Source organism: Danio aesculapii, chromosome 5, assembly GCF_903798145.1.
Source record: "Danio aesculapii chromosome 5, fDanAes4.1, whole genome shotgun sequence".
Taxonomy (NCBI): domain Eukaryota; kingdom Metazoa; phylum Chordata; class Actinopteri; order Cypriniformes; family Danionidae; genus Danio; species Danio aesculapii.
Genome location: NC_079439.1, coordinates 27,548,083 through 27,561,632, shown reverse-complemented (window position 1 = coordinate 27,561,632; position 13,550 = coordinate 27,548,083). Strand labels below are relative to the sequence as shown.

General features: G+C 38.0%; 1 protein-coding gene across 3 annotated transcripts in view; it reads left to right on the top strand.

Moving 5' to 3' along the window:
• Positions 1-13,550, top strand: part of erap1b (endoplasmic reticulum aminopeptidase 1b) — an 18,807-nt gene extending 5,257 nt beyond the window's left edge. For all 3 annotated transcript variants that reach the window (XM_056457806.1, XM_056457807.1, XM_056457805.1), the window contains 14 exons: positions 597-751; positions 849-962; positions 1,101-1,232; positions 1,322-1,453; positions 3,051-3,134; positions 3,229-3,386; positions 4,543-4,622; positions 6,594-6,777; positions 6,925-7,081; positions 9,131-9,315; positions 9,641-9,802; positions 12,739-12,879; positions 12,955-13,036; positions 13,149-13,550. In XM_056457806.1, coding sequence (XP_056313781.1) covers positions 597-751; positions 849-962; positions 1,101-1,232; positions 1,322-1,453; positions 3,051-3,134; positions 3,229-3,386; positions 4,543-4,622; positions 6,594-6,777; positions 6,925-7,081; positions 9,131-9,315; positions 9,641-9,802; positions 12,739-12,879; positions 12,955-13,036; positions 13,149-13,319 — 1,937 coding nt within the window. In that variant the 3' untranslated portion in view covers positions 13,320-13,550. The remainder of the gene's footprint in view (positions 1-596; positions 752-848; positions 963-1,100; positions 1,233-1,321; positions 1,454-3,050; positions 3,135-3,228; positions 3,387-4,542; positions 4,623-6,593; positions 6,778-6,924; positions 7,082-9,130; positions 9,316-9,640; positions 9,803-12,738; positions 12,880-12,954; positions 13,037-13,148) is intronic.

Sequence of the window (13,550 nt, the reverse complement as noted above, 5' to 3'; positions counted from 1 at the left end):
ATAGACTTTTTATATGTCTACTTGACACACAGTGATGCTGTTCCTAGCTTATATTACATTCATTCATCTTTGAAGCACAAATGAAGATATTTTGTGATTAATATAGTCCTCTGTCCCTTCATTGAAAGTCTATTTACCTAAAACTCTGACACTTCAAAGTGCTCTTAAAATGATTGTAAAATGAATCCATTTGAATCAAGAGGTTTAATCTTAAAGACTTCTGAAGAAGCAGAACTCTATATATAGAGTTAATTTTATTCACATATAAACATTCATTAACAAACTGTCTTCAGCATTCAAATTTGGTTGAGGTTAGTTGATGAGCATTAAGCAAGTGCAATTGAGTTTTATGCACACGGATCAAAGTTTATATAGAAATAAAAGGGAAAATAATTTCTATTCATCCTAAAAGTTATTCTTTCTGTACCAAAAAATAAAAGAACGTTTTAGTGACCAACTTTTTAATGAAATGAATGAAATCTTACATCTTTACAAATAAAAGTCGTACAGAACAACATGAATGCTGAGATTATTTAGATTTTTGAACTCATTAACATGCAAGGAGGAATTCACTTTTAATATAATCTGCTCTGTAGATCTCGCTGCCATCCCAGACTTCCAGTCTGGAGCGATGGAGAACTGGGGTCTAACCACTTATCGGGAATCATCCCTTCTTTTTGACCCGCACAAGTCTTCTGCTTCTGACAAGCTTGGAATCACGATGATCATCGCTCACGAACTGGCCCATCAGGTGAACTAACAAAATTAAATGTCTGAATTCTGTAGATTATGATTGATGTGTTTTGCTGTGGCTAATGAGTAAATACTTTTATGTTTGTTCTTGTCAGTGGTTTGGTAATCTGGTGACCATGCAGTGGTGGAATGATCTGTGGCTGAACGAAGGTTTTGCTAAGTTCATGGAGTTTGTGTCTGTTAACATCACCAATCCTGAACTGCAAGTTGTAAGTTTTGGAAAACACCAGAAGACATTTTAGCTTTTGGTTTTTCAGTTTTAATTTGACACTCCATTCTTAAAATTCCTGAGCACGAGCTGGATTCAAATATGTTACTATGAAACTTCAATCCTTTTTGTGCCACAGGAGGATTATTTCCTTGGGAAGTGTTTTGAGGCCATGGAGGTAGACTCTTTAAGCTCCTCTCATCCAGTGTCCACACCGGTGGAGAACCCTGCTCAGATACAGGAAATGTTTGATGATGTTTCCTATGACAAGGTAGGTGCATAATAAAATGGGGAATTGTTGTTGTGCAAGATGTTTTTTTAACTATTGAAACTCGTAATAAAATGTTAATGTCATTTCAGGGGGCTTGTATTCTGAACATGCTGAGAGAGTTTTTGACCCCAGAGGCATTTAAATTAGGCATTGTGAAGTATCTGAAACGCTACAGCTACCAGAACACGGTCAATAGTCACCTGTGGGAAAGTCTGACCAATGTGAGTACAGGTTGCACATTTCAGCTGTTTATTCCATCTTGAAATCCTGCACATTCCAGTCGTGCAGTTGAGAATTTTGATTTGGCACAGTATATTTTCCCTTGCAGATTTTGCATGGTTCAACTTGGTCAAGCTAATTTGCAACATTGACCAACACAAAAAAAAATGCTTGTTTTGAAAATGACCTTGACAGTTACCTATGCTTTATATATCGGGATGGCTGACGCAAAACTGACATTTCAATACAGTGTCAAGATCTTGAACCGCAGATGTTTCGAAACTCTGCTCCGAAACCTAGATCGTTGATTTTTTTTTAATGACCAAAATAACATGTTTATTCACAAAGAGTTTCTTCACATGTCAGAAGTATTAGATCAAAACACAAGAATAGAGCAATTAAAATAACAAGTTTTAAATAACTGCTTCATCCTGGAGTCAAACTCAATACTTCTGCATGTCAATCAACACTAACCACTCTACTAAATCATTTAATGACTAATTGAAACAATGTGGGGTATAATCCTCAATTTGCAGAACTGTTATTTTCTTGAAGCTGTTTAAGTGAGATTCTTTAAAAAAAAGACCACTGGGTGTCACTGTAGAGAGAGGTTTCGAAACGTTTTAATGCCTCAACACATTTGCGTCAGCTGTTTCAGTGTTTCACGAAGTCTCTATCTGCCCACCACTATTTATACATTGCTACACCATTGTTTGTGGACCTTTTTATCTGAACTATTACAGTACTTAAAATTAGAGTCAGAAAGAGCTTTATTGCTAAGTGTGCTTCCTCACACAAGAAATTTGTCTTAGCGATAGGAGCTTCCTGTGCAGGGAGTACAAACATAGTGCAAACCTAAACAGAAAAATAAGAACATGAATGCATAACAATAGCATTTAAAAAAGAAAACAAATACATGTTCTGTATATAGAGTGCAATGTTCATATGAAGTAAAGGTGGTTCAGGTTGGAAATGCCTTTAGTGGAAAAAAAAAACTTTTCTTGTGTCTGGCTGCCTGCTTTGGTGCTCTGTAGCGCCGACAAAAGTTCAAAGAGAAAGTGGGCTGGGCGTGAGGGGTACTGGGGGATTTTCTTAGCCCTTTTCCACACTGATGATGCAGAAATCTTGGAGGGTGTGCAGGGGGGCACCAATAATCTTCTCTGCAATCCTGATTTTCCACTGTAGTATACTGATTATCTTGTTTGATGGCTAGATTTCAGTAGACTACAATATAATTTATGCTTTTTTAAACTCATGTGCCGACATTAATATTTTTTATTGAATAAATCTTCCCTATTGCAAAAATAAATCTTCTCTTTTTTAATTTTGTGATGGCGGGGGAATGTGTTACACCACATCAACAATCAAATCAATTCCCAGTGTATAAAATCAAGTCCCAATCTACATGTATTTTTGTTTGAGAAGCCGTTTAACTTAAATATAATTAAAAACTTGAAGAAACGTCTAGCTTAACTTCCATTTTTCTGCCAACTGCTGAGTGATCCATCTGAGAGTACATGATCAAAATGGTATACAATCTAAATGTGTGTTGAAAACTGTGTGTGGTGAGTCTTAACAGGTTTTGAATATCTGTTGTAGGTTTGTGACTCGGATGGTCTGGATGAGGGCCGACTGAGAGGTGATGAGTCCTGTCGGCATTCAGCCTCAAACACTGGAGCTTCTGTGAGTTAGTTGCATCATTAATCTGAAAACTCTACTGTGTTTTTAAATGGTGTAACGATGTATTTCTGTGATCTCATATTTTCTGTGATTTTAGAAATGGCACTCTGAGGATGAGCTGGATGTTAAGGCTGTGATGGAGACCTGGACATTGCAGGAGGGCTTTCCTCTCATTACTGTGGCTATCAAAGGACGAGAAGTCAGACTGAGTCAAGAACGTTACCTCAAGAGTGACGACCAATCACAAACATCCAGGTTTTTTCTGTTTTAAGCCTAATTAAACCAACAGTGATTTAAATTTTTATTTGATGTATTTAGAGTTTATACAGCTAAAATGCACTCACAATTAAGATGCATCCCTGGTTGAAATAAGATGTGTGGTAAAAATAGTAAAACTGTGGGACAGCAGTGAATAATGATTGTCAATATGTAGATCCCAGTCACTCACAAGTTTTGACATTTTTTCACACATAACTTTTTTAAATGTTATCTTTGTAAGTGGGCAGAAATAAATTATAAAGGTAAAATTCACCTTTGTGCAGATATTTGACAACAGTGTATCCCACACACTGGTTCATTGAATCTGTTTTTCAACATGCCCGCATAGCATCACCAGTCACTGTCTCTTATGTTACTACAAGTTGTAAAGGTAACCCTGCTGAAAAATCCAGCTGGTTTTAACCTAGGCTGGTTGGCTGGTTTTAGCTCGTTGACCAGCCTAGTTTTAGAGGGGTTTTGGCCATTTCCAGGCTGGTTTCCAGCCATTTCCAGCCTGGTCTTAGTTGGTCAAGCTGGAAAATGACCAGTAAAATTCAGCTTGACCAGCCTGGTTTAAGCTGGACATAGTTGGTTTTGGCTGGTCAAGCTGGTTTTAGCTGGTCATTTTCCAGCCTGACCAGCTAAGACCAGGCTGGAAATGGCTGGAAGTCAGCCTGGAAATGGCCAAAACCCCTCTAAAACCAGGCTGGTTGACCAGCTAATCAGCCTAGGCTGGTTTAAGCTGTTTTTTCAGCAGGGAACCCTTTATTTTGATGGTCCATTTAAGTATTAGTAGACTGTCTGCTTAATTTCTGTTGATACTGCTCCTTCAACAGACATTTAACTGACTATAAGAAACTTTGCAAGTACATGTCAACTTACACTAACCCTAACCCCAACCTAACAGTCTACTTATAATCTAATGAGTATTAATTGGCATGTAGATGCAGTGTAGCTTAAATTCAACAAACTTACCATCAGAATAAAGTGTGACCGTTGTAAGCTCCTAAAAATGACTTACAATTACCTTGTTGCGAAAAATGTACATAAGGCTTTTTACTGTTTTTTTTTTCTTGTATTTTTTGTTGTTGTAATTTTCACTCTTAAGTTTACTTTTTAATATATTTAATTATTGTTATTTTGCTGGTTATAGCTTCCTGTGGCAGGTGCCATTGACTTATATTACCAGTGACTCAACAACAGTGCACCGCTTTCTGCTAAAGACCAAAACAGGTATTTGTTAAAATAGCTTTGTTTCGTAATGATAATATGTGCTTTACTGTAGTGTGTGGTTCTATAAAGAACCTTAAACAACCGTAGCACTTGTATTTTACACAAAATATTCATTAGTTCATTTTTTTTTTCGGCTTAAGCCTGCTTCCACTATGAGATTTCAGCCACGATTTTGTCATCTGAGGCAAATTTGGGAAATCCTAAAAGATTCCTGAAATCCTAGTTTAAAATCGGTGATCCTTGATCTTTAGTTTGACATGTTCACTGATAGCCTACAGATTGTTTACGTTCATTTCAGAATGTGGGATAGTGAAAGGCTGTGTCCGAAACCACATACTTCCATACTATACAGTACGCTAAAATCAGTATACGAGAAGTTCCCGGATGACTTACTACTTTTGGCGAGATTCTGAAGTGCAAATCCCATGCGGGCTGCACTATCCCATTATGCCCTGCGAGAGAATTCATGAATGGGAGCGAAGCGAGGTAAAGTCTAGATCGGATAAGCGGCCGGCCGGAAGTGGGATATGCACATTAATAAATTAATTATGACACTGTATAACATTAATTAATATTTTTACAGTACTGTGATGGTTGCGTTTAGGGTTGGGGTGGGAGTAGGCATAAAAAAATACAATTTATTGGGGAATTTAATACTGTTTTTACGTTACGGTGACGGTTGGGTTTAGGATTGGGGTGGGGGTAGATGTTAATAAAATACAATAAATACAATAATGAGAAATTTAACAAATAATAAAAATAATTCTCGTCAACTTCTGGCCACAAACATATCCGATCTAGCAACAGTCGTGAAGCGACGCAACTGACGCAAGTAGGTTTCGTGACCACGACAAAATGGCAGATGTAGTACGTCCAAATTTTATTCATACTTTTCACATTCATACTGTATAGAACGTACTTTTCTAATGGCCGAGTAGTACATTTATATTCAAATGCAGTACCTACTGAGTAGTAGGCGGTTTCGGACGCAGCCAAAATGTGACGGGTGGATGACGTCAAACTCCGGGGGGTGTTTTCTTTCGTGTTTGATGCATCTTCATTGTCGTTCAGTCTAACTTAATGAAGGCCGAGATCTTACAGTGTGACATGTTCATGCAGTCTGACATGCTACAATCGTTCAGGATTATAAAAAAATTGCACCGTGTGAGCCGGCCTTTAGTCACTTTATTAATCAGGGGTCGCCACAGCAGAATGAACCGTCAACTTATCCAGCATATGTTTAACGCAGCGGATGCCCTTCCATCTGCAACCCAACACTGGGAAACACCCATACACACTTTTTCACACACAAAAACTACTCACAATTTAGCTTACCCAATTCACCTATACAACATGTCTTTGGACTGTGGGGGAAACCGGAGTACCTGGAAGAAACCCACGCTAACACGGGGAGAACATGCAAACTCCACACAGAAACGCTAACTGACCTAGTCGGGGCTCGAACTAGCGACCTTCTTGCTGTGAGGTGATTGTGCTACCCACTGCACCAACGTGCTGTCTACACAAAATGTTAACTAGTCAAAAAACGCTAACAAAAAATGCTTCACGCTAATAAAAGGTTTCATCATAGTTTCTTGGGAAAACCGAAACGATTTCATATTCGAGAATAAAGATTCCTGAAGACAGTTTTTTCACATGATTGCCGTAGAAGAATAATTTAGGGTTAAAGGAGAATTTCATTTGTGTTTAAAAGAAAACAATTCTCAAAATAACATTTTTATATTCTAATAATCTTCTTCCACTACAAAGAGTCTTTTGGGAAATATAAAGATTGTATAGATATTAAATGTTCTTCACAGAACCGTCAATGCCAATAAAGAAACTTTTTTTTTTTTTTTTAATAAAGGTCCTTTATTAAAAATAACAGCACATTGGAAATGTCAGTGCTGCTGAAAATCCTCTCAGTGTAGCACCGAGTTCTGACAGATCTGTTGTACACTGTGATCACAGATGTGCTGTATCTGCCGGAGGAGGTGGACTGGATCAAGTTTAATGTGGACATGAGTGGATATTACATTGTGCACTATGAGGGCTCAGGTTGGGATGACCTCATCACGCTGCTCAAACACAATCACACTGCGCTCAGCAGCAATGACCGGGCCAGTCTGATCAACAACGCCTTCCAGCTGGTCAGGTCAGTCCTCAGGCATCCACATGTCGCCTCTCATTGGACACTGGGAATACAATGTTTCATAAATCTAACAAGCAGATAAAACACACTGTAGCTCATACAAAGAAAATGGAAAGTAATCAGTCCTCTGCTTCTTTGTGTTGTGGACAGTGTTGGCAAGCTTCCTCTGGATAAGGCTTTGGATCTGACCCTGTATTTAAGCAAAGAAACAGAGATAATGCCAGTGACTCAGGGCTTCAGTGAGCTCGTGCCTCTCTACAAACTGATGGAGAAGAGAGACATGGTGGAGCTGGAGAACCAGATGAAGGTCAGTGATTGGGAATCCATGATTCTTGAGGCCTCATCATTCAAAATTTCTGAAATTTCTGAATTTTCTGTAACAGCTTCTGAAATGTAAAAGTTGTTTAGTCTCAGTGGTGTCAAAGAAAGCCATAGTTCACCCAAAAATGAAAATATACTCACCCTCAAGTAGTTCCAAACCTTTATGAGTTTCTTTATTCTGCTGGACAAAGAATGAAGATATTTTAAGAAAGTTAAAAACTGGTACCCATTGACATTCATTGTTGGAAAAACAAAAACCATCAAAGTCAATGCACTACCTGACAAAAGTCTAGTTGCAAAGCCAATTTTTAAAAACCAAAAATAATAACTTGACTTCTAGTTGATCATTTGGTATCAGAAGCGGCTTATATGAAAGGCAAAGGCCTCTAGATTATGCCTATTTTACCAAAATCAAATATGATCATGACTTGATTTTTAATTATTCAATTAGGACAGTATGGCTTTACTCAGACAAAAGTCTTGTCACATAACAGAGATAATGTACAGTATAGAATATAAGGTCATGGTGCAGTGAAAAAAGAATGAACATTGTGTATGACTCCCATGAGCTTGGAGGACTGCATCCACACATCTCTGCAATGACTCAAATAACTTATTAATAAAGTCATCTGGAATGGCAAAGAAAGCGTTCTTGCAGGACTCCCAGAGATCATCAAGATTCATCTTCAATGCCTCCTCCAGCTTACACCAGACTTGTGAATAATGTTCAATATTCATATCATGACTGGGCTAACCAATCCCGGAGCACCTTGACCTTCTTTGGTTTCAGGAACTTTGATGTAGAGGCTGAAGTTTGAGAAGGAGCGCTATACTGTTGAAGACTTTGCCCTCTTCTGTGGTTTGTAATGTAATGGGCAGCACAAATTTCTTGATACATCAGGCTGTTGATGTTGCCATCCACTCTGCAGATCTCCTGTACACTGAATGTGTATACTAAATGTAAGCCCAAATCATGTTTTTGCTTAACCAAACTTGACTGATTCTATGAGAATCTTGGCTCCATGTGGGTTCCAATAGTTCTTCTGCAGTATTTGTGATGATTGGGATGCAGTTTAACACATGATTCATCAAAAAAAATCTACCTTCTGACACTTTTCTAAATGATCAAGTAGAAGTCAAGTTATTATTTGTTGCTCTTACAACCGGGATCAATGACAAGACTTTTGTCAGCTAGTGTAGTTACAGGGTTCTTCAAAATAGATCTTCTTTTGGTTCAACATAAAAGAGAATTTTGATGACAGAATTTTCAGCTTTGGATGAACTATCCCTTTAAAGGAACACACTTTTTAATCCATTCAGTCATCTCTAGGTCTGGCTGTGGTGGGAGCAGCTTAGCTCAAATGATTGAATTGATTTAGACCATTAGCATCTCACTCAAAAAAAAAATGTTTTGATAATTTTCTTATTTACAGTTTGAAAATAGCAGCTTTGGTAAAATTGGTTTTAGTATATGATGTAACTACAGAAATTTGTCAATTATTTTTTTCATGTTTTGAGTGAGATGCTAATGATCTAATCAAATTCAATGATTTATGCTAAGCTAAGCTAAAAGTTCTCCCACCAAACCCAGAGATCGACTCAATATTAGTAAAGCTCAGCTGTTTAACTCTAGGTTAAATGAGATGTAAAATGAGTCTCTTTCCAAACAAAGTGGTGTATATTTTTAAAAGTTTTTTGGAAGATGCCTACAATGCTCACTGAGGCTGCATTTATTTAATCGAAAATGCCATAGAACAGTATTATCTGGTGTTTATTTGTAGCAATATACATAATCTTATTGTCACTTTTTAGTAATAATTAATTTGCTTCCTTTTGAACTTCTGATAGACAACATTTCCCATTTGAAAACAAAAATAGATTTCAGAAGTCCAACAAATTTTCATGAAACTTTAACATGTGTGTTAAAAGTGTTTATTACCCGTTTATTATGCACTTTACTTTGACCATTGTATAAAATGAGAATAAAATGCCCCCAGTGCTGTAGATGTTGTTGACACTTGTAGTTTTCCCTCAGGGCTATATCCTGCAGCTGTTCCAGAAGTTAATTGAGCAGCAGTTGTGGACAGATGAAGGCTCTGTGTCTGAGAGGATGCTGCGCAGTTACCTGCTGCTGTTCGGCTGTGTGCGAGGACATCCACCCTGCGTTAGCAACGCCACGCAGCTCTTCAACCACTGGAGGGACTCGGATGGAAACATGAGGTCAGAGGTTCATCTTAAACGCCTTTTGAAACAATGAAAACTCTACACCAGTGGTCTCAAACTCAATTGGAGGACCACAGCTCTGCATAGTTTAGCTTCAACCACCTCCAACTCACACCTGCTTAATAGTCTGTAGTAGTCTTGAACAGCTTGATTAGTTGCATTAGCTGTGTTTGATCAAGGCTAGAGCTAAACTGTGCACAGCTGTGGCTCTCCAGGAATTGAGTTTGAGACTCATGCCCTACACTGAAAAGTTAAAACAAAAAGAATTAATTTGGATGAAAATAAATGAGAAATAAATATTTTAAATCTTTTCGTTCTCTAGTCTTCCCAATGACGTTACTATGGCTGTGTTTTCTGTTGGGGCTCGGACTGAGGATGGCTGGGATTTCCTGTTTGAGAAGTACAAGGAGTCCATGTACGTCTCGATGAAGAGCAGGATCAAGCAGGCACTCATAACCAGTCCTCTCGATCAAAAACTCAAATGGTAAGACATTCAGGGTTTCAAATGTTGATATTTATCTGTTTATGTGAAGGTTTAAGAACATTTATTTAAAATAAGACACACACATCATTTTTGTTTTACAAAAAAATACAATGGGACAGTAACAAATGTTTTCTTAGTGTTATTTCTCTTCTGAAGTTAAAAAATTGGTGTTGTGTTGTTTAAACATCTCTAAAAAAATCTGGCACCTGTTTGTTCTTATGTTTAAAGGGGACCTATCATGTAAAAATAGCTGTTATTATGGGTTTAAACATGTGTGTGACAACAATGTGTGAATAAAATGTATTAATTCTATTTTTATAATCACACTTGATACAAACAGTCTGCAGATACACTTTGATTGACAGCCCTGATAGACAGCCCTGAGTGAGAAGCAGCCATCCGCTATTAAGGCTGATTTATATTTCTGCATCAAGCGCATGTGTATAATCTGGCACAGCCTTTAAATGGCTGCATGCCCCTCGCCTTGGTTGACCCTGATCAGTCGGCTTGGTAGCGTTGACAAGTGTGGGCAGTGCTGAGAGCCGCGGAAGAGCTGCACACCCGATGTAGCGAGTGTTTACAAATGTCAAGTCCCATGAAGAAGCTCCAGATGGAAACTTTTGTTTTGTGTTTATGATTAAAGTTGTTGCACGTCCGCCGATTTACACCTCTGAATGAGCGAGTTTGAGTGACTTGTACATTAAGATAGCATTCAGAAAAAACAAAACACCCACAAAGAAACTCGACACAGAGGAACATAACATCACCTACTGCCAGCTAGCGTTTCGGAAGAGTTATTGCAGAGCAACACAAACAGCACGGTAGAAGTATAAATGTACGACTACAAGCAAGCCAGGTGCCATGGGTCACACCGATCACTTGACGCAGAAGTATAAATCAGCCTTTAGAGTTTTCACACCATACCTGCTGAAGATAATGTCAGCGGCTAAAGGCCGTCACACACCGGATGCGCCGCTCAGCGCCGTGACACAGCAACCTGCTTCAGAGGCATTATAAATGTGTAGTTTTAGGATGTACAAATAAACACCGGAGTCTCCATAGACTGCCTTCTCCTGAGCCACTTCTTTTTAGGTTTCACAGAGATAAGATTAGTCATGTTTTGAATCTGCTGCTATGCTGACTATGGCTTAGCCTAAAATTTTTACATAATAAAACATATTGCATTACTCAAACACAGAACTATATTGCCTTTTAGATCTTTTTTGCTTAAACTAAAAAAGTGCTATATTATCACGTTTACATACTTTTTATTAGACAGCTTTAACTTCAAAAGTGTTTAAAAAACCTAGATTTGGTGTAATCACAACAATTTTCACATTTTCTAAAGAAAACCTTGTAAATTAAAATATTTAATTTGAAAAATGGAAAAAATGTTATCAAATCTTTATAAAATACAACAAATATAACCATTTTATTCAAACCCATACCTAACATATCCTGAGAAAATGATCATTTACAAGTGGTCTTCCATATATCCCTTAAAGAATTTGATCTTCTGAGCAGCTGTTTTGAATCAAACCTTGAGAGATTTTAGATCTTTAATTTATCTATTCACCTTGAGATTTCAAAAAGTTCATTAAGAGCTCAAATCCATATGAACTAAGTGATTTAATCCAAGATTTAAAATACAGTTTAATTGGTTTGGAACAACATGATGGCAAGTAAATGACAATCTCAATGGGGTGAACCATAGATGTATACACTAGATATCGCATACAGACCCTGAGTATGCGTCAATAGCACTGCCACATTTGTACAGTGCTCCTGGTTCAAATGTCATTCAACCGCACTAGTCAAGACTAAAGCCAATGTAAAGATGCTGGACTTTTGTGCTGCATACGGGTGTAGTAACGAGCAAAAAAGAAAACAAAGCATAAAGACAGAACATTTCATAGGTAAGATTTCGTATTTTTATGATTTTTTTTTATGTTACGAACTTTTGTGCTAAACAAGTATGATGATAATACAGTCTCATGCTGCCCTGACCATAAGGCAAAGTAGCACCAACTCGCACTAAATACTTTGCTTATTTTATTCAACAAAACTAGCATAAGCCAACAATGCAAATGAAATATGACAGCAAAATGCTAGGGGCAGCATGGTAGCCTCACAGCAAGAAGGTCGCTGGCTCGAGCACCAGCTGGGTCAAGTGGTATTTCTGTGAGGAGTTTGCATGTTCTCCCTGTGTTCGTGTGGGTTTCCCCCACAAGTCCAAAAACATGTGGTATAGGTAAATTGGGTGAGCTAAATTGGTAGTGCACGTGTGAGAGTGTGTATGGATGTTTCCCAGTGATGGGTTGCAGCGGAAGGGCATCCGCTGCGTAAAATATGCTGGATAAATTGGCGGTTCATTCAGCGGTGGTGACCCTAGATTAATAAAGGGACTAAGCCGAAAAGAAAATGAATGAACAAGATGTTAGAAACTTGTATTATTGTTTACGAAGTAAACGAATCATTCATAACGAGGATTCATTTACAAACTAATCGCTCCCTCCGTTAGAATCAGAAGTGAAAGCAGGAGAGGGGGTGTGTTTCAGGACACAGATTAGATCAAATTAAACAATACATTCCATGCACAAACAATGCTAGTGCGGTCACTTATCCATCGATGTAGAAAAGTGATGTCAAATTTTAATTTTAGTAATTAAAAAAAATTTATTTGCATACTGACCACCGGGAAAACTCCCGATCATAGATATATGTATAAATCTCTGGCTCTGGATGGCCACAGTCCTCCACTGTACCTTGGTCCTGCATTCATTTCAAAAGAGCACTACCCTGTACTAAAATGGCGGCTCTATTGACCCATTCTTTCCAATAGACTAAAGGGTAGGCGATGTAAATATCTATGGGGTGAACTAGGTCTTTAAGAAGAGAGGAATACATAACTAGTGTCATGCTTTTGTTTGTGTCAGGATGATGGAGCAGAGTCTGGAAGGAGAGCTGATCAAGACTCAGGATCTGCCATATGTCGTGACCTCCGTCAGTAAAAATCCAAAAGCATACAAACATGCATGGGACTTTTTACAAGCTAACTGGGACTCCCTGATTAAGAAGTGAGATGTGGATTTAAATAGACACACAATTGTGGTACATTTCTGAGCCCTTTCATGACTTCAAACTGTTTACAGGTTTGACCTCGGCTCACACTCTATTGCGCACATGGTAGTAGGAGTGACAAACCAGTATTCAACAAGAGAAATGCTGGCTGAGGTTGGTATTATTGCATTGTTTTTTTTTTTTTTTTGACAAATTATTAAGTAGAAGCTTTTATCAGTCTGAAAAAAAATTGTTTATTACATGGTGTGTTTCTGTACTTGGTCAGGTTCGTAATTTCTTCAGTTTGCTGCAGCCTGAGACTGGAGCAGAACTGAGGTGTATTCAGCAGGCCGTGGAGAACATTGAAGAGAACATTCGCTGGATGGACAAGAACCTGCCGCTGCTGAAGGCCTGGCTACAAAGATACTATGACCAGCACAAAAACACAGAGCTGTGATCTGCTTTTGCTGTAAATGTTTGTCAAGACGGGTGTATGCAGTTTATCTTGCGATTTAGAATGCTGGAGTTCGTGAGGAAAAAGAAAAAATAACTGTGTGAAATTTCTCTGAATTTGTGAATATTGGGTGAATATTTTTGAACAGTTGTACAATTTGTTATAAAGGTTTAATTTAAGATTAGTCTCTTTCCAACCTTTAGGATATGAAATAAACTTTTGATATGGACTGGA